Here is a 19,599-nt window from a genome sequence, read left to right on the forward strand (position 1 = left end):
TACTTAAATATGATGTACAAATTTACCATTTCTTTACATTTTAAACATTAAAACAACCAACTAAAGGACACAACAAAACAACATCACTACTCACCTTAAACAGAGCTTTCATTTCTTGTGGGAGAGGGCACGTGTTCTCATTTCGATGCTTCACTGTTTGAAAACCTCGGTAACAACTGGGTTGGTTATAAAGATACTGGGAGCCAGGCACTGAGTAAACATTCTGTGTGGAGTCAAGGGTATAAGGAGAATAGGCATATGGATGAAGAGTTATCTCAGAAGATAAATACTGAGGTGGAAAAGTTGAAGCTCCAAAGGCCATGTCTTCAGTATATATTTTCTGCCTAAGTAAAAAGTGTAAACTTTAGTTGCAGATTTCATACTGCAAACCAAGAAGCTTTTCTGTAATAAACTAATTCAAACTGAACATTTAATATTTCTGAGACCATTCACTCTAGCACTGGAATAATCCCTAATTAAAAGCCAAATAAAATCTCTGAGTGTTTCTTTCTCACCCTGCAAAGAAAGATGTTGACTCTATTTTTTCACTAATGAGCTGGAAGTCCGTAAGAAACATCAACAGAGCCAGAAGATGCTCCAGCAGCTTTTCACCCAACTGCTACCAAGTATTTGGGAAAGCCTCTCCCAGCAACCCTGGCCAAAATGCCCCTAAAGACCATTCTCTCTGCTGGGGGGAGACCCAACAGCCTGCAATGCCTCCACCAGGGCTCCTGCAAATGGTTTTCTCCAGCCCTTCCCTGCTCCAAGCCCACCATGACATCCTGCGCTTTGCTGACTAACAGGGCCAGAGCGCAAAGCAGACACTGCACGGCACCGTGGATGTTAACTACACACTTTACTAACAGATGGACACCAGCTTTGAAGGTTGCTATTGCCTCAATTTATCCCAAGCTGCTAGACTAAACCAAAATATAATTTAACACTAATTTTTCTTTTTTAGCCAATTTGATACAAGGCTACAGGTTTCAACCTTTTTCCCATGAAAGCTGATACAATGACAAAACGCTAAGCAACTGATTTAAAATACAAATAGTAACCTCCTCCTTCCAGCAAATGTTTCTGTTAATTTCCGGAGCTATTTCAAAATGTACTAGTACACTGAAAGGCAGAAAAATCCAAACCTAGTCATGACACACCCTTTAAGACCTTCAAACTGCTACGCTGTCAGGAGATATGAGCATAAGCACTGCTTACTAGAAATCATATTTCTAATGCGCTGCAAGTAACAGACTACACTGAATAAGAAAGGGAGACTACAGGCTCTACCTATAATATAATAACGTTTACTGCTTTCACTTCTATCCAGGACTTAATCATATATTCCCTCATCTCACTGTTTACTATTTCATGATACGTTAACTTAGATTTTCTAAGATCTTTTACTTACAGGTAAGTAACTTTAACATGAAATATTCCTAATTAAAAATCAAATAAACCCCTTTTTACTGACCTTTGTCTGTCCAACAAAACAACTGGCCTAGCACTGCTCCAAACATACAGCACTGAGGACTAGCTCTTTGTAGAAAAGAGGCTCAAAGCTTCATCCCACTGCCTACATGTTCCTGTGAATTCTGTGCTGTATTTTGTTTGTAGTTGAGAAAAGCTAGTGGGGGGCAAGTGTCACTGAAGGTGGATAATCTGTTCTTCATAAAAGAAGATGAGTTGACAGAAAAAAAAATGTGAAAAAGACTGTCCCAAGTCCAGTAAATAGATAAACGAACAGACAAATGAAATGTAGCTAAAAAGGAAAGCAGGGACAGGTTCCATTGGTTTTGACGGCTGCTGTCATCCAGGAAATTTTCATCCAGGAGTCAGGAGACCTTGGTTGGGGTCCTAGCTCAATCACAATCCAGTTTTCTATTCTGGATAAGTAATTTGGGTTTCTGTCCCCTCACTGGTCCTTCCTCCTCTGGAAAGTTGGTATTTTCCATTTCCATCCAGTGCAAACACAATTACATGCAGAAAACAACACAAAATACAAAACATCAAAGCAGTAACTCACAGCATCTGGCGTGGCTTCAAATGGCATGTCTGGGAAATTCCAGATGCCAGGAGTGGCCCAGATGACCCTAAACCCACAGTAACACACCTGTTTCTCATTCACTGTCCTAAGCTACCCCATCCATACTAAAATCAAACTGTCTGAGTACTTCTGCAATACCTGCTGGTCTCCTGGCTCCACTTCCCTTTGCCCCTTTCCCACCAACGGCTTCCAGGTCTCCCAGGACCTCCTTCTTGCCTCTCCCTCCAGGCACCCGTTGGGTCTGGCTTGACCATCACATGACTTGAAAAGCTCCCTGGCCTGGACTTTGCTCGCCTGGCTCTCACCTGCCCTCCAAGGCTCTATCTCTGTCTCTTTCTCTAGTGCAGTCTCCTCTACACCCTCCTTATCTCACCCATCTGACACATTCTGGGTCAGAACCTCTTATCTTTCTGCTTAGGACTTGACATAAATATAAACAATCCAGCACCTTCCCTAGTCCAGGCCTCCATCTCCAACTTTCAGGTCATTTCCACTTACTATTTCACTTTTTCCCAATTCAGCACGTATAAATCCCAAATTTAACATCCATTCCCCAAAACAGCCCCATTTACAACTTCTGTTCTCATGTATGATCCTACAATTATTTCCATGTATTCAACCGAATATTTTTGTAACATCTTTCCCACCAAAACCTGTACGGACAATCATGGGGCTCTTTTTTATTTCAACAGTTCTCTCATGTAGTTTCTTTACTACTTCCAGTGCCTAGAACCTGGTCAAAGCCCTCAAGCCCCTCTTCTTTAAAAATCTTTCCAAAATTTAGGAGTGATTACAATGACCCCATTTAAGACACTACCAAAAGTTCCCTATTGCCTACCCAGCAAACCTAAAACTTTTCAGCTGTACTATGCAGGCTTCCAATCTACTGACAGCTTCCCCCCAAAATTATCACTTTATTCCTCTACTATCTCCCAAACATATCATGCACATGGTCCCTTCAGTCAGGCAACGACCCAAAGGGGATGCAGTTTCTCCTCCACCCACCGAGCCACGTGCTCAGCTGTACAATGTTGTATACCACTAGTTCTTCTCATAGCTGATCTGCTTTAACTCAAAAGCATCAATTGGTACTAAAATTTTCACAGTATATTGACAGATGGTGAAAATGCTCAACTACCTCTTGTCAATAGCAGCAGCAATTTTGGAGAATAGCACGTTAATTCTGGTTCTGCTGCTACCTATTTGAATTAGCATGAACAAACATTTCTAGCTTCAGTTTCCCATGTGCAAAAATAACATTACATCTGCCTGCCACCTCATGGATTGCAGTAACTATGAAAGAAGTGGAAGTATACAATAATACCCAAACAAAAGGCACACATCCTCATACACAGGTTGCACAGGACTTTTCACAAAGGATGTAACATGACAATGGACATTACTTGGAAGAAACTTATTTTGTTTGCATAGGCAAATTTGTTCATTACATCAGTAAATAATCAGTATTTTCCAAACATGGCAAATGTTATCTATCAGACTACTTCTAATTTCTTTGTCTTGTCCTATAACATAAATATGGAAGAGTCTGGTATGTTCATTTTCATCTCCATCACTTCAAAACTATGGAAGACTTTCAATAATTAATTCCAAATGAATAAATGAGCATCTTTGAGTGCACTGTGAAAGGTACTGGAGGAGGACAGATTCTGTAAAAGGTTACTATACCTTCTTTAAGGAAAGATGAGGGAAGGGGACATACAAAGTTGACTTAGGATGCTATGTAGTTGAACAAGTAAGAAAGAGGAAATAGTTGTTTCAGAAACTTCCATTCCTTTTGTCACAGCAGCAAGAGATCTCCATTTACATGTAATCTGACTATGGCAATGCAATTTTTAATCTATATTAGAATTGCTCAGATAATCAATTCTCAACCATGTTAAGTCTCATTATTTCATCCCCACTTTAAAGGCTATTTTCCTTTCTAACTCTTCCTCTTCAATTTAATGCCTTCCTTATCCTTGTTTTCTTGCCAGGCGTGAATACTTTTCCTTGGTCATAAACCAAAGCTAAAAAAGAAGAGTTAAGAAAACTATTTTTTTTTTTTTGAGAGAGAGAGTCTTGTTCTGTTGCCCAGGCTGAAGTGCAGTGGCGCAGTCTCGGCTCACTACAACCTCCACCTCCTGGGTTCAAGCAATTCTCTACCTCAGCCTCCCGAGTAACTGGGATTACAGGCACCTGCCACCACACCCGGCTAATTTTTGTATTTCTGTAGTAGAGATGGGGTTTCACCATGTTGGTCAGGCTCGTCTTGAACTCCTGACCTTGTGATCCACCCGCCTTGGCCTCCCAAAGTGCTGGGATTACAGGCATGAGCCACCACACCCGGCCAAGAAAACTAATTTTTAAATTCAGCACTGCCCATTCTTGAGTCTCTGATTAGTCTCCACTCATGTTACTGCCAAAATGTTCCTTTAGCCATGTGAATGTTTTCCACCACTATTTTGAGTAACTAAATACCACCTAGCAGATGGCTTTGAGTTCTTGTCACTGAGATATATTTTTGTATTTTGTTATGTGAGACACTCAAGGTAGGGAACAACTCAAGTGAGACCCATGCCAAACTCCCCTTTACAGTGGATGAAATACAGTGGAAAAATAGGGTATTCCTACCAAAGACCAAATTCCAGCATATAAAGGTAGTGTTTCAACTTTCGTCAAAAAAATACAACTTTCAGTATTTCCTAAACACAAAAGACAACTCAATCATTTTCTTATTCATTACAATTCTCATTCTTGCAAATATAATTCTAGAATTTATATACAGTACAAACTATTTTCAATTACATCATGCAGGCACAAATAAAAGGAAACAAGTTAGAATCATATCAAAGAAGAAAAAAGCATTAGGATTCTTAGATTAGAACTACACCTGATGCAAATCTTAAAAACAGATCTACAAATAAATCTACACAATTATGTGAAAGATTAATACTTTTTTTATCTAAATTCAGCTGCAAGAGGAAGCCATTTTGTAAACCTAGAGAATGAATCCTGAGAAGGAAAAAGAAAATGTAAGGAAAAATGTAAGCCTTCTTTCAACTCAAATTTAGAAGAACTTAAGCCTGAAATGTGTAAAATTCATCTCCATATAACAGATATAAAGTAAAATGGTGGAAAGCAAAAGTCAACAATTTCCAAAAAATTATCCACACAGAGGCAGCTATGGTTGCTAGTCCCCTCCCCTTCGCTCAACAAGATTTTAAAATGTTAACCTTAAAAAGGAGGAGTACGTTTATTTGGTCCTTTCTTTGCCCTTCCCTCCACATTTCATCTCCCATTAAATATATGATATATTTTTAAACCATATGAACAAATGAACCTTGAAACGGGATTTTTTTTTTTTTTTTTTTTTTTTGAGACAGAGTCTCACTCTGTCAGCCAGGCTTGAGTGTAGTGGTGCTATCTTGGCCCACTGCAACCTCTGCCTCCCAGGTTCAAAGGATTCTCCTGCCCCAGTCTCCCGAATACCTGGGATTACAGGTGTCCGCCACCATACCTGATTAATTTTTGTATTTTTGTGGAGACGGGGTTTCACCATGTTGGTCAGACTGGTCTTGAACTCCTGACCTCAGGTGATCCACCCGCCTCGGCCTCCCAAAGTGCTGGGATTACAGGCGTGAGCCACAGCGCCTGGCCTGAAACTGCATTTCTTATTAACAAATGCAATGCAGTCTCTACTATTTCTTTGCCGAAAATAACAATGAGTATGAAGGAAAAAAAGGGCAGTTAAAGCTTCTGTTTTTGGCACAGGATACAGTTAAGTTGTGCTACTGGCTCAGACTCTTCTTGGTTGAAGAGCATTCTCTTATCATCTGCAGAACTTTAGTGCAGTAACTGCCGAGTATTTGAAAGTCTAATCACCATTAAATCCAAAATGTAAGCCCCTAGGTAAGACTTTTAGAAAGATACATACTCTGTCACTGGTGGTTCCTGAACAAACGGATAGTATGTGGCTGCAGAGCTGGGGAAGACACATGCTTCTGAGGACTCTAACCATGCCACATTGAGCCCGGCAAATCTGGGGACAAATGGTTTGACATCTGCTGATAACTTGATGCCCTGAGGAAAAATATGAGGTTTTGGCCACAAACATTCAGAGATCAAGCAAATATAAACAAACAAAAAGACCCAAGAGGTGTTCCTAATAGCCCCAGAAATGTTCCCGATGTTGTTTAAAAACTTCTGCCTCGTAAAGACAAGAACCTGCTTGCTAACGATTTCTCCCCAATGCTTTTTTTTGTTAGAAAAGGCAGTAGTTCAAACATTAAAAGTGAAAAATAAGGACAACGAATTCAAGTGGAAATAAAATTTAACACAGATTATATAGTTAAGATCTTGGAATAAGGGTGTTTTTACCACAGATTCACGTAGAAATAATAGAACTGCACACAGTACAACTACTACAGTCAAATACACGTGGACTGTTTAACTACAGCACCCAAAACACACTGCAGACGTTTATTTCCATTACATTTTCTTGAAAAAGTTACACAAAAGCATATGCATTTTACTCATGAACCACTAAGTCTTGCTTTATTGAAATACCAAACCTTGCTTTGCTACAAAATATTATCACCACGAGCCTTTGAAATTTCAATTCAATAAGACTTCTTTCTTTAGTTTTTAGTGACGTAGTAAGAGATTTACTTTCACCGAGAATTTTATGGGTCTAAAAATGATGCACGCGATCGCCAGGGCTCCATCTAGTGGTAATGCTGAGTACGTAGAGCGGAGAATGACGTTCAGAAAAACGCAGGATCCTTTAAAACAATCTATCCGTTCCCAAGAGCGCGGGAAGCTCGCCAGAGTCCCCCCGCCCCGACTGCGGGGAGCGCGGAGCTGGGCCGCAGTCACTGCGCTGGGTGACATCGCACCACAGACGCGGCGCTAACTGTGGGCGGGGTCTGTAGCCGCTGACCGCCACCCCAAGGCGGACCCGAGGCGGGGCGCGAAGATCGCGGCCACCCGGTAGGGCGCTCCCGTGCCGTCACCAGCATCCGACCCACGCCCGCTGGACCAGCCCCGTCACCGCCCGGCCGAGCCCCCAGTGCGAGGCAGGCGGACGGACTGAGGCTGCCGAGAGAGCCCCCGTCGGCCCTTACCTCGCTTTCGGGCTCCCGCGGCCCCTCCGACGCCATGGCGCGAGGCGCGGAGGAGGCCGCGTCACGGAGGCCAGCAGCCGGCCGTCGGCTTGCCTGACAGACAAAGCGTTTCCGCCCCCGCAGGCGACGCCAGGAAGTGCGTCACAGCAAAGCGACAGAGTCCGCCCTTTCTTCCGGCCGGAAGTACGCGGCGGCGGCACTGGACCTGCGCGGGCAGCACGTGGAGGCAGTGGGGAGCTTGCGGGAAATGCGGACCCCCAGGAGTCCTCTGGGCTGGGGACTCACCGTAGCTTACGGGAGTCTCGGATCTGCCTTTTAGTGCTGGGATATCGGAGATAGTCTCCACCAAGGCAGTAGCGACTATAAACAAGAGTTAGGCCGTGATTTACTTTTGTCCCCTGGGCCTCACGAGTCTAGCGTTAGGACGGGATGGGGTAGTCTGGAAAGGCCTCTCGCTGAGGTGACCTTTGAGCAGTCACCTGAAGAGGAGAAAGGAGATTTACTAATAAGGAAACTGAGGAGGCCGAGATTACTCTCACCCCCGCCACTGCATTTCCCTAAAATTTCCCCAAGATTGGTGACTTACAGGAATTGCATACCCTGTAGGTCCTACAAACCTGGAAAGCCTACAAGACTCTTGATGGTATCCTAAATTTCCAGAAACCTTAAGTTTGGAAGTAGCCACAGAAAATAATTTAAAAATCGCTCGGTTTCTTTCGAAAATTAAAAAAAGTGCTAAGATATGGTCGAGAGATGGAATAGTATAATTTTCACGAGAAAAAAGTTCTACACAGAGCAAATTCGTTAAATACTGTGAGAAATGTATAAGGTGCGGCAGGGATAGGAGGTTGACCAAAAGTACAGGGAAGAATGCAGAGTGGATTTCAATAGATGGAGGAGGAACTTTCCTCTCACTCAAAAGGCTTGGAGGAAAGTTCAAGTGGATTTAAGGAACAGAAATTGTCAGCAAAATAGGCCATTTGAGGAATGGGGATTAGGTTGAGGCAAATTGTAGGTTTCCTCTGTCCCTTGCACAGACGTTAACTCTACCATTGAATACGAAGTATTTCAAGCAAGTAAGGCAGGTGCAGCTCCAGTTTTTTCAGATTTCTGTCCTGGTGGGTCTCAGTTCACTACACAGCCTCTAGCAGAAGTGATCCTTAGGGTCTGGTCTGGCAGGAATTTATGCTGGAAGTTTAGGGGTAGCTGTCGCCTTCCTTTCAGCACTATTGGGTCTACCCGGAAGTGTAATGAAGTTTACTTGATTTTGTCATGTTTCTGTTGGTTACCCTGGACACATCCTATGGTAGTGGCAGTAGATTTTAGGATGCTGCTAATCACAACCTTCAAAATTTATTGCCCTCATGTGTAAAGACACCCTTTGTTAACCAATGGACCTGATGTATGCTGGCTGCTCATTTAAGATGTTTCTATAGCATAGCAATTAATTAGAATAACTCCAAAACACTTTCCTAGCAGCTAAAAAGGCAAAGGTGTTTTACAGTGTTTTTGAACTTTTAAAAATGTGATGATACTTTATAGGAAACATTATCCCTACTCTGGAAATGTAGAAGAGGATAAAAAAGTTAAGAGGTTTTTCCCAAGACCACCAGTGGCCAGACAGTGAAGTAGCCCAGATAGTATTAATTTGGGCTTTCCTGTTCTAGACAATTCTCCAGGAATTCAAGAGGTAAAATCTACTTTGGCTTTAGTTTAAACATATCCCTGGTAATTAATTTCTTCATTAAGTGAATTAAATGGTATCCAGATCATACCACGCTATTTTAAACTCATTTAACGTCATCTTTAAGGTAAGTTCCTCAGAGCTAAAACTATAACACTGAAATCAATTTCAATAGTCACAAATTTCAATAGTCACAAATTAACTGTAAGAAAATATACCTCAAAAACTTGAAACAGTGATAAATGCAACATACAAACTTTATTGAACAAAAGTAAACTGTTTCAGTAAACTCAAACAGGCACTTAAGAGAAAAACTGACTGGAAGAACTTTTATCTTAAACATCTTACAGTAACCTACTTGCAGTTGCATTTAACTGAGCTCTGTTGCTGTGAAGAATACAGCTCATGCACAGGTATGGATGAAAGATTTGTACATTTCTCAAGTATTCACTGAATACTACCTTATATACACATATACATTAAATTTGAAAAAGATTTGACGATCCCCAGATAAACTTCATTTTTGTTGATCTTTTGGAAGAGGTCGTCTAAAGAGAAGAATATGTGGTTCTGTGGAAAGAAAATGTTTTGAATCATTTTAATATGATTTTCATATACTCAACAGAAATTCAAAAGCATTCTCAACTAAGCCAGAATAAAATAAACTAAGTCCACTATTAATTGGTTTGAGGTATCCAAAATGAATTTTTTTTCACAGTTACTGTCTACAGTAAATAGATTAAAAGTAAAAAGATTACCTCTTTATAGGGAAAAACACCTCCTTCAAATCACCTACAGGATCTCATACTAATGCTCATCCCCATAGATTCTGTTTCAATAGGTGGGGCACAGAAATCTACACTTAAGTTCTTCAGTTGCTTTTGTATTATCTGGACTGAATTCTAATAGGATTATGTATCTCAATCCCAAGAAAGTGATGAGTCCTTTTAGAGTTTTCGATGCAATGCTTTTCTTTAACAGCAGAGTAGAAGATAGTTTTAATTCCACCTACTTCAGCTTCTATAGTATGTCTTCAAATTTTGTTCAAAGCATTATAAATGCTGTTAGATTTACTGATAATCCAAATATAGAATTTAATCCACACTGTTTTAGTCTAGAAAACCCACAAAGTTTTAGTAGAGTTTACTATTTAACACCTGAAAAACTTTTGGTTAATACCACATAATAGCATAAGGTACCCATAAGCACAGTTGAGTTCATATGCTATTACCTCATTTAAACTTCATGTGGTACATATCCTTTCAGAGGGCTGAAGAATCACTTTAAATTAAATCAATCTCCACACATAGATAAAAACACTTGTCTTAGGATATATTTATGATAAAAATGCTTTGGGATACTGTTAACAATGATACAGATTTTAAAATACTTTTTTTTTTTTTTTTACTTCTTACATTATTTTCCAAGTAGAATAATGTGTTACTTTCACTCCTGTGGTATTTTATTTACCATAAAATTGGAACTCTCTCCAGAGTCAAGAAATTAGTCATTAAAAAAAAAAAAAACTTATCAGAACAGTTACTTTCAGATATCATTTGATGTCAATGATATTTTTAAAATTTTGACAACCATAACCACCAATATTTCAACAATTACTGCTTTACTATAACATAGCATAGCTTACCTGGCTCATGAATCATGTAATGAACCCAGCCTAGACTCTGTTGGACACCAAGTCTCCTCCACTCCTCTTCAGACATCAGATGAGTTTTAGGTACTTGTTTGGAAAGTTCTCTGGGTAACATAACATGCCTGTTACAAGATACAGCCAAGTGTTAGTCCAGTGCCTTTTCTACAACTGTCGCTTTATACATGTACCTTAAGGAACTCTGTTGCTTTAATATTGAGAACTGCAATCTACTACCTTTAATTCTGATATGATGGCCTATGTTCAAATTAGGGAGCTAAGAGTGCACAATCCAAAAGCAGAAAGCATTTTCCGTAGGATTAATCTTTTTCTCTTATCACAGAATGCTTACCAGTTGCCTTAATCTTCTTCAGGAAGAGAACCCCAAAATATAAGTTGAACATATGGTTACCAGCCTCCAAATCATAAGCCAACAAGATATAAGAAAATGTGTAACTTATGAAAAGTGTTCTCAAAGGGAAAGAACATGCTGAACTCTTTTTCTCCTTCTTGTTGAATGCACATTAATATGATCAGGGAGCCAGAGCAGGAATCTAGGACCATAGAAGCAACTGTAAATTCAGAACGGTAAAGCAACAAGAGGTAAGGACCCAGCCTAGTCCCTGACTGTAAAGCTGTTATCCCTGCCCCAGATTATTAGACTTTTATGTAACGAAAAAGTCTAAGTTACAGTTAATTTGGGTTTCCTCTTATTCAACACTAGCTTTGTAATAGCTACTAGTCCTTGTATGCTCCAGAAGTTGCTTTATACTTCAAGTACTTTCTTCAAAATTAAAAACAGAAAACCACTAACTGTACATACACATTGTGTGCAACCTCACCGTTTTCCAGTTAATTTACTGACCTATATCCAAAACTTACATTTGTTCAGTTTCTTAGGCAAGCATGGAATAACCTTCAAAGTTAAACCATCAATATGTACAATTGTAGCCTTACGAGATTCTCGAAAACAAATCTGTATCATTAACAGTATCCCAAAGCATTCTATCAAAGATTTGCCAAACAAATCTCTTTCCCCAAATTAAGAATTTTTACTCAATTACCATAAAAAGGACTTTATGAAAGTCACAATTCTCAGCTCCATGTTTACCACCTCCAGTAGTAGCAACAGTTTTATACTGAACCATCCATAACCACCAACCCAAATTTTTAACCAGTATAAGATATCTGTCTGTGAGTCAGCTGGCTGGGGATGAATGAGGTGCAATCTGGTCACTTTCTGAGACACAGTAAACTGAATCCCTAACCCGCTATAAGCACCCAGCTGTCATCAACTTAAATTTTAGTCTGTGGTTAAGTACCAATTTATTTGCAGGGCAAAGTGAGCCTCAGAAAAATTCTACTGTGTTGCTAGATTGCCTTAAGGCCACCAAGTCATAGCTTACTACCATAATTTGTAGAGTTTTCATCAATTCCAGTGAACTATATAGTGATTCTTTGTAATTCTTACCAGTTATCACCCACATTCTTGAAATGCTGCTTTAACATCTAACTTCAAATAATCTGTTATCTTATTTCTACGTTCTATCTTGTTGGTTATTCTCAAAGAGAAATGTAGTGCTTTTGTACCTTTTCTATCAAACTTACAGAGTACATAAATCTACCAACAAGTTATTTAGATAGAAGTTACCACCCTTCTCCATAAACACGGAAACAGGCTCTCTTCCATCAGGGTTTCTTTATAAAGGAAAAATGTTTAAGTAGCATCAACCCCATATGAGGATTCTACCTGTATTTTTGCCACACAGAGATTTCAAACTAACTACATGTAAGGAAAATTATTTCCAAAATCTAACGTTTATTTCAGTTGAAATGCAAAATAGTGCAAGTATTACTAATTTGTAAGGCTGCCCAGAAAAATTAAGTTTTTCTCTTGTGAAAACAGACTTCCATGATGTGGGGGTGGGGGCACCCACTGTTATGCCCTTAGAAACATTAAGACCCTCACGTAAAAGGACTAGGAAATTAAGTTTGTAATTAAGAAAAATCAAAGAAAGATACAGATAACTGCACACTGGGAAAAATAAATACTAGCCTTTGAAATTTACATTGCATGCTGCACCATTACATATTAATACAAACCACCCTAGACTCATGCCTTAGTGCTATATTATCACTAGTTTCCCCTTTAAAATTATGTGTGGAAATTACTATCCTGTTTCATAAAGGTTAGTGGCTTGGCCAATTAATACCAGCTCTAATTTTTATTGGATTAAAATAAATCACTTCAGATATGTCAACTTTCTTCTATACATTACCACACACAAATCATTTGAGTATATTAAAACTAAAAAATCGACCTACTGCCATCAGAAAGAAGTCTGAGAAATAGCTTCATTTATTTTCAATATTATACCCTAAAAGAAACTTGTACCGACCCTTAAATCCTTATCCTAAACACTTGGCACCAGATGTGTTTCAGAATAATTTTCTAGATTTTAGTAAGATTATTACGGTTTACATTGTGTTCATTATTGGCTATCCTCAATAGGGCTCTTGATTAACATCGCATAATTGAACACTGCCAGCATATTACACGAGTATAGTTTGTTATTACTATAAGGTTAACACAATCTACTTGAAATTTACCTACAGCCAGAAAAACATGCTCTTTTTCTAGCTAGGAATACAAAAGGGTGCAATTATTACTACCCATAGAAATATTCAGTAGTCCTCATGTGAAAACAGACTTCCATGCTACTAGGGAGGGGGAGAAAAAGAGAAACCACCCACTGTTTTGTTCTTTCTTCCTTAAATAGCATTCGGAGAAATCTAACCTACAAAGGCAGCAGACAGAAAACAAGGTCACAATTTGGCCAACGATGGCATGGGCTTTATCTCCCCTAAATCTTGGTAGTATCCCAGAACGCAGCGTTCTAGTCGCTACCTAGTAAGAAAAAGGGGTTGACTGTTTTCTGAAGCCACGCCCTAAATGAAGTGTCCCGCATACAGTAAGGACAACAAATTTTACTGATCGATTACAGCCACCATGTTCTAGTACGGTGCTTCAGGACTCAAACGCAAAAGTTTCTCAAAGCCCAAAATTTGGCCAGTGTATACCAGCAAAAAATAATGCCCAAAGTCCACTCAAGTTCTTAATCGGCCTTAAAATGAAACTCCTTTAATAATACCCTCAATTGTATGACTGCGGCTAACCTATAATGGCCCAAATCACCATACCCAGTAAACATTTTCGAATCCCCATCAAGCTCATTTTTCGGGGGGTCGCCTCCAGAGCTTATTCTTATACCACTCACTTCAAAAACAAGAAAAAGAAAAGTGTTCCTCTGTGTTAACAGATGAAAATGACCATTTGACCATTCTAAACCACAAACTAGTAAAAGCTGCATCACCCCGTCAGCGACAGGGAAAGTGTGTGTCACGGTTGCTAAAGGAAAAAGGACGGCACCAGGTGGGTTTTCCTGGACTGGTTCAAAGAACTGGAACTGAGACCAGCTACTGAACGGCCTAATTACTTCGGCCACGGCCGAGAAAAAAGTGACGGGATGGTCACTCCGCGTCGCCGAAGACCCCATGACCCCCAAGTTGCGCCGGTTCCTACCCAGGTACTAAATGCGGCCCGGTGGGCACTCTTCCCTCACCCTCCGCGCACACCGAACAAAGGCCCAACCGGCCCGGCGCGGCTAGGCACCCAACTATGTCCGACTGCGCGGGGCGCCAGGTGCCCGCGACCCCAAACCCCGGCCCTCGCCCTCCGGACCCGGGCTCCGCCCCCCAGGCCCCGGCCCCCACCCCCGACCCTGCTATGCCTGGGTCGCCCCGCCCGCGGGGGCCCCGGCTGAGGGAGCCGGCTCGGGGTCTGAGAAAGGCGCCCACCGGTACTCGTAGTGTTCGTCGAAGTACTTGTCCGAGTAGTAGATCTGCTTGTGGGCCATCCTGCTGGCGCGCTGCAGAAAATGAAACGAGAGAGCGCGAAGAGCGGGCTCAGCAGACAAAACTACGTCCTACCAAGGCAACAACTCGCCGGAGACTAACGACCGCAGTCCCAACGATCCGGATTTGAATCCGACAGCCCGCCGCCGATTGGACAGCAGCGCCGACCAATCACCTTCTGCGGAAGTCGCCGGCTGCCAGCCTATCGTCGCCGCCGCCTCGCAAAGTCCGCTTCCCGGGTCAGCCAATCAGAGATCTGTTGCGAGGTTGCCCGAGGGAAGATAGGTACGTCACGGGGGTGGCAGGACCCTCAACGGGCAGGGGCGTGGCCAGAGGAGGGCGAAGTCGGGACGTTAAGGGCCGCAGAGCGCGTGCGCAGGAACGTGGAAAGTTCCAGGACACGGAACCGTTGGGACGGAGGACCTGAAGGTGGAGTGAGGTATCACGGGGTTTGGTGATGACGTAGTCGGTCGAGGCCGGAAGCGTGGGCCACAGGGCTTTGAGCGGAAGCTGTCGACCTTGCACGGTGATGGCGCTCCTCGTGACCCCTTGTATCCCCTCAGGCTCGAGCCAGGAGCCTAGGTCCACTTTGAAAAGTAGTAAAAGGCAGAAAGGTTCTGCGGTGTGAGGGGGAGGGCGGCTTCGTGGTCGGCTGGGTGGGGGGAGCGCCGGGCGGCCGCGGCGTGGCTGTGTCCCGGGCTGCCTTGCGCAGCCGGCCGTTCCGCCGCCTCGTGCACTTGCTGAGCTTCCGGCCTGGCCCGTCGCGGGGCTCCTGGCGCCCCCCTAGACGACTGTGTGGAGAATGGAGCCTGCGGAGCCACGCGTAGAGAGAGGCGCGGTGGCGGCGGGCGCCAGTGGTCCCAGCCACTCGGGAGGCCGAGGTGGAGTGTCGCTTGAGCCCAGGAGTTCCAGACAGCCCTGAGCAACAGAGGCAGACCCCGTCTCCACAAAGAAATAAACAAATGGGCCAGAGACCCAGGATGCTTTCTGTAGCCTAACCTAATGTTCAAAACCAGGGCAGACCCAAGCCATGGAAAGCTTGAGGGAATAAAATAATATTCTGCAGCGGCCAAGAATAACAATGCTAATTCCTGGATAAGGGGATTTAAAATGATGTTTAACAACTTCTGGTCTTTTAATATTGACCCAAGTTTAAAAACATGTTCATATAAAAAAGTTACTGGAAGAAATTTATAAATGTAACTGGTGGTTATTTTTAGATGACAGAATTAAAAGTGATCTTTTTGGTATTTTTTCCACAACGAGCACGTGTCATTTTTATATTAATTTCATTTTATGCGAAATGCTCCAGCGCAGTACAGGATAGTGGGTTCAGGGTGGCTGTGACTAAGTAATGTAGACGGGGTGCCTTAGACAAAGTCTCCAGACTAGAGGCTGGAAGTGAGAGGTCCGGGTGCCCTTTTCCACACTGCAGACCACGGACTTTTCCGGTTTCTGAACAAGTGAGACAGGCCGGCTAAGGACATTTATAATCTCCATGGTGAGGGCCCCACCCTCATGACCATCTAATCTTGATTACCTCCCAAAGGCCCCACCTCCTAACTTCCTAATACAATCACTTCTTGGGGGAAGAGGGTGTTTGGAATCCCCCCCCCCCTTTTTTTTTTTTTTTGGAGACAGTCTCTGCTGCTCAGGCTGGAGTGCAGTGGTGTGATCTCGGCTCACTGCGACCTCCCCCTCCCAGGTTCAAGCCATTCTGCTTCAGCCTCCAGAGCAGCTGGGATTACAGGCCCAGCTAGTTTTTGTATTTTTAATAGAAACGGGTTTTCATCATTTTGGCCAGGCTGGTCTCGAACTCCTGACCTCAAGTGATCTGCCCGCCTTGGCCTCGCAAAGTGCTGGGATTGTCAGAGGCAAGTGAACCAGAGCACCTTCATCTTAAACAGGAGCTGGGTAAGATGAGCCTAAAACCTACTGGGCTGCATTCCCAGACAGTTAAGGCATTCTAAGTCACAGGATGAAATGGGAGGTCAGCACAAAATACAGGTCATAAAGACCTTGCTGATGAAACAGGTTGCAGTAAAGGAGCCAGCCAAAACCCACCAAAACCAAAATGGCGAAGAGAGTGACTTTGGTCCTCACTGTTACACTCCCACCAGTGCCATGACAGTTTAGAAATGCCATGGCAACATCAGGAAGTTACCCTACATGGTCTAAAAAGGGGAGGCATGAATAATACACCCCTCGTTTAGCATATAAGCAAAAAATAACTATAAAAATGGGCAACCAGCAGCCCTCGGCTGTTCTGTCTATGGAGTAGCCATCCTTTTATTCCTTTACTTTCTTAATAAACTTACTTTCATTTTGCACAGTGGACTCACCCTGAATTCTTTCTTGCACGAGATCCAAGAATTCTCCCTTGGGATCTGGATTGGACCCCTTTCCTGTAACAGAATTACAGGTATGAGCCACAGCACCCGGCCTGGAATTTCCACGCATGATTTGGTGGCTAGGGGCAGACACAAACATTCGTTCATACATGATAGAATCCTTCAGGTCTCAGATTAAGCATTTCATCTTCTGAAAGGCCTTCCTTAAGCAACTTCTCTACAGAAAGTTCTTCAATTTCCCCATTATGCCCTTGCCACCGACTCCAGTGGGCTTCCCTCCCACTGTCGCAATTGCATGTTTGCTTAGGTGGTGGTTGTCTCCCTATCTGCGCTATAAAGTACTCTTTGTTAGTGAGCCAAGACTGTGCCACTGCACTCCAGCCTGGGCGACAGAGCGAGACTCCGTCTCAAAAAAAAAAAAACAACTCTCTGTGAAGCTAGTGTAGAGGCCATGTCTGTCTTGTTCGCCACGCAGTGCCTAGCACATAGCAGAGTTCCTTGCACATAAGCACACAATAAGAAGTAAATTTTAGGCACAGTATAATAAGAGTAAATAATTAGGTATAATTACTATGATGGCAAAAATGTGAATAAACTGTTAAGGAAAATGGACAAGGAAATTACTTTCTGGCAGAACCTGGGGGAAAAAAAACTTCCTGGGAGATATATTTTTAAATAAATGTATAGATGCTCCTTAATTTACAATGGGATTACATCCTGACTAGTCAAAAAAGTTTTAAGTTGAACCATTGTAAGTCAAGGACCATCTGCATTGTGAAAAGTTCAAACACATGGAATAATAGAATCAACTCCCACGTACAGGTTGTGCATCTTTAATCTGAAAATCTGAAATGCTCCAAAAGTCCAAAACGTTGAACAACACTGACACGAGCTCAAAGGATATGCTCATTGGAGCACTTCAGATTTCAGATTTTCCTATTAGAGATACTGAACTGGTGAACAAAATGCCAATATTCCAGATTCCAAAAAACCCTGAAACACTTCTGGTCCCAAGTGTTTTGGGTAAGGGATACTCAACTTGTTCCAGTCATTTAGCTTCAGCAATTACCGTTTGCCAATCATGTTTCATCTGTTCCTCTCTAACTTTTTTTTTCTAGAATATTACTGAAGAGATCTCAGATATGTCAATTCACTCCTAAATAAAACTTTTTAGTGTATCTCTGTGTTTATGGTGTGCATCTCAGGAAAATTTTTTAAAAAATGCATAACCACGTCATACTTACGCTTAGACGTCCTTAATACTCTTTGATAGCTGTTTTAGACTCACATTTCCCTGACTGCCTCACCAAAGCTTTTTATAGTTAGTTTGTTTAACCCTGCTTTCAAACTTGGGCCTACATCTTGCATTTTGTTATTGTCTCTTTTTTTTTTTTTTTTTTGAGATGGAGTTTCACTCTTGTTGCCCAGGCTGGAGTGCAATGGCGCAATCTCTGCTCACTGCAGCCTCTGCCTCCTGTGTTCAAGCAATTCTCCTGCCTTAGCTTCCCGAGTAGCTGGGATTACAGGTGCCCTCCACCATGCCCAGCTAATTTTGTATTTTTAGTAGAGATGGGGTTTCTCCATATTGGTCAGGCTGGTCTTGAACTCACAGCCTCAGATGATCCGGCTGCCTCAGCCTCCCGAAGTGCTGGGATTACAGGCGTGAGCCCCCGCACCCGGCCACATTTTGTTATTGTCTCTTTTAGTCTTCTTTAAACTACCCCCCAACCTCTACCTACATAGACACCCTCCCCACACACACCCCTGCCACCTTTTTTAACGTCTGTTCATCAAACCAGGTCATTTTTGCCTGTGGAACGTTCCACATTCTGGATCTGTGTAATTGTTTCCTTGTGGTGCAGTTTCCCTGGTTTTTCTATTTCTTGTATTTGTTACAATCTGGCATTTAGATCTAGGTTAAAACAAAACAAAACCATTTACCAAAAATCCCTAGTAAGTGGCAGACTCATATTTGAGCCCGAGCTGTCTGACTCCAGAGTTACGCCTCTTACCCACTATTCTGTTCTGTCTCTTAGAGTTCCACAGGTAGAAAACCAGGAGGGCCAAGCACCTTTCCAAAGGAAGGATTGGTAGTTGTAAAGGTGTGAGGAAGTGTGGTACACACAGAAAATGCTGAATAGGTTTGGCTTAGATTGTAAAAGTCATGGAAAGGAAAGTTGTGGGAAGTGAATGTAGGAGGATGAATGTGGTAGAAAAATGGCCCCCAAAGATGTCTGTCTTAGTCAATTTTATGTTGGTATAAAGGACTACCACAGGCTGGGTAATTTATAAAGAAAAGAAATTTATTTCTTACCATTTTGGAGGCTGGGAAGTCAAAGGTAGAGGGGCAACATCTGGTGAAGGCCTTCTACTGCATCATAACATGGTGGAGGGCATCCCATGGAGGGAGGGCAAGGGCCAGCCGGCTCAGGTGTCTCTTCCTCTTCTTATAAAGCCACAGTCCCGTCATGGGAGCCCCACCCTTATGACTTTAATCTTAATTACCTCCCAAAGGCCCCACCTCCAAATACCATAAACATATAAATTTGGGGATTAAGTTTCCAACACGTGAAATTTGGGGGACACATTCAAACCACAGCAATGCTCATATCCTAATCTTTGATATCTGTGAATGTTACCTTACACAGCAAAAGGGACTTTACAAATGTGATTAAGGATTTTAAGATAGGGAGATTATCCTGGATTATCAGAGTGGTCAAATGTTATCACAGGGGGCCTTAGAGGAGGGAGACAGGAGGGTCTGTAAAGGAGCTGGGAGAAAAACAGAAGTCAGAGTAATGTGACCACGAGGCAAGTGCTGCAGGTGGCTTTTT

General features: G+C 42.3%; 3 protein-coding genes across 39 annotated transcripts in view; 1 reads left to right on the forward strand and 2 right to left on the reverse strand.

Annotated features, from left to right (window-relative positions):
• The window catches only part of SECISBP2 (SECIS binding protein 2), a 50,279-nt gene extending 41,347 nt beyond the window's left edge, over positions 1 to 8,932 (reverse strand). For 16 of the 35 annotated variants that reach the window (XR_008619681.2, XR_008619680.2, XR_008619674.2 and 13 more), the window contains exons 1-3: positions 7,168 to 8,932; positions 5,979 to 6,124; positions 95 to 344 (exon numbers count right to left, since the gene is read on the reverse strand). Coding sequence is in view for 14 of the 35 variants with exons in the window: in XM_063594345.1 (XP_063450415.1) it covers positions 95 to 344; positions 5,979 to 6,124; positions 7,168 to 7,203 (432 nt within the window). In the remaining 21 variants the exon portion in view is untranslated. Of the gene's footprint in view, positions 1 to 94; positions 345 to 5,978; positions 6,125 to 6,712 lie in introns of those variants that run through there. The other 19 variants (XR_010109138.1, XR_010109136.1, XR_010109137.1 and 16 more) reach the window with 3 other exon arrangements.
• A 158-nt stretch (positions 8,933 to 9,090) lies between these two features.
• CKS2 (CDC28 protein kinase regulatory subunit 2) lies at positions 9,091 to 14,591 on the reverse strand. The gene is made up of 3 exons (XM_003806319.6): positions 14,358 to 14,591; positions 10,497 to 10,624; positions 9,091 to 9,421 (listed from the first exon to the last, which is right to left on the reverse strand). Exons 1-3 carry the CDS (start codon positions 14,414 to 14,416, stop codon positions 9,369 to 9,371), a joined length of 240 nt encoding a protein of 79 aa, XP_003806367.1. The 5' UTR covers positions 14,417 to 14,591; the 3' UTR covers positions 9,091 to 9,368.
• A 139-nt stretch (positions 14,592 to 14,730) lies between these two features.
• Positions 14,731 to 19,599, forward strand: part of SHC3 (SHC adaptor protein 3) — a 306,014-nt gene continuing 301,145 nt past the window's right edge. For 2 of the 3 annotated variants that reach the window (XM_055091804.2, XM_024930043.4), the window contains exons 1-2: positions 14,731 to 14,853; positions 16,748 to 16,836. The gene's annotated coding sequence lies outside the window, so the exon portion shown is untranslated. The remainder of the gene's footprint in view (positions 14,854 to 16,747; positions 16,837 to 19,599) is intronic. The other variant, XM_034967681.3, reaches the window with a different exon arrangement.

The sequence above is a fragment of the Pan paniscus genome, chromosome 11 (genome assembly GCF_029289425.2).
Source record: "Pan paniscus chromosome 11, NHGRI_mPanPan1-v2.0_pri, whole genome shotgun sequence".
NCBI classification, from domain to species: Eukaryota; Metazoa; Chordata; class Mammalia; order Primates; family Hominidae; genus Pan; species Pan paniscus.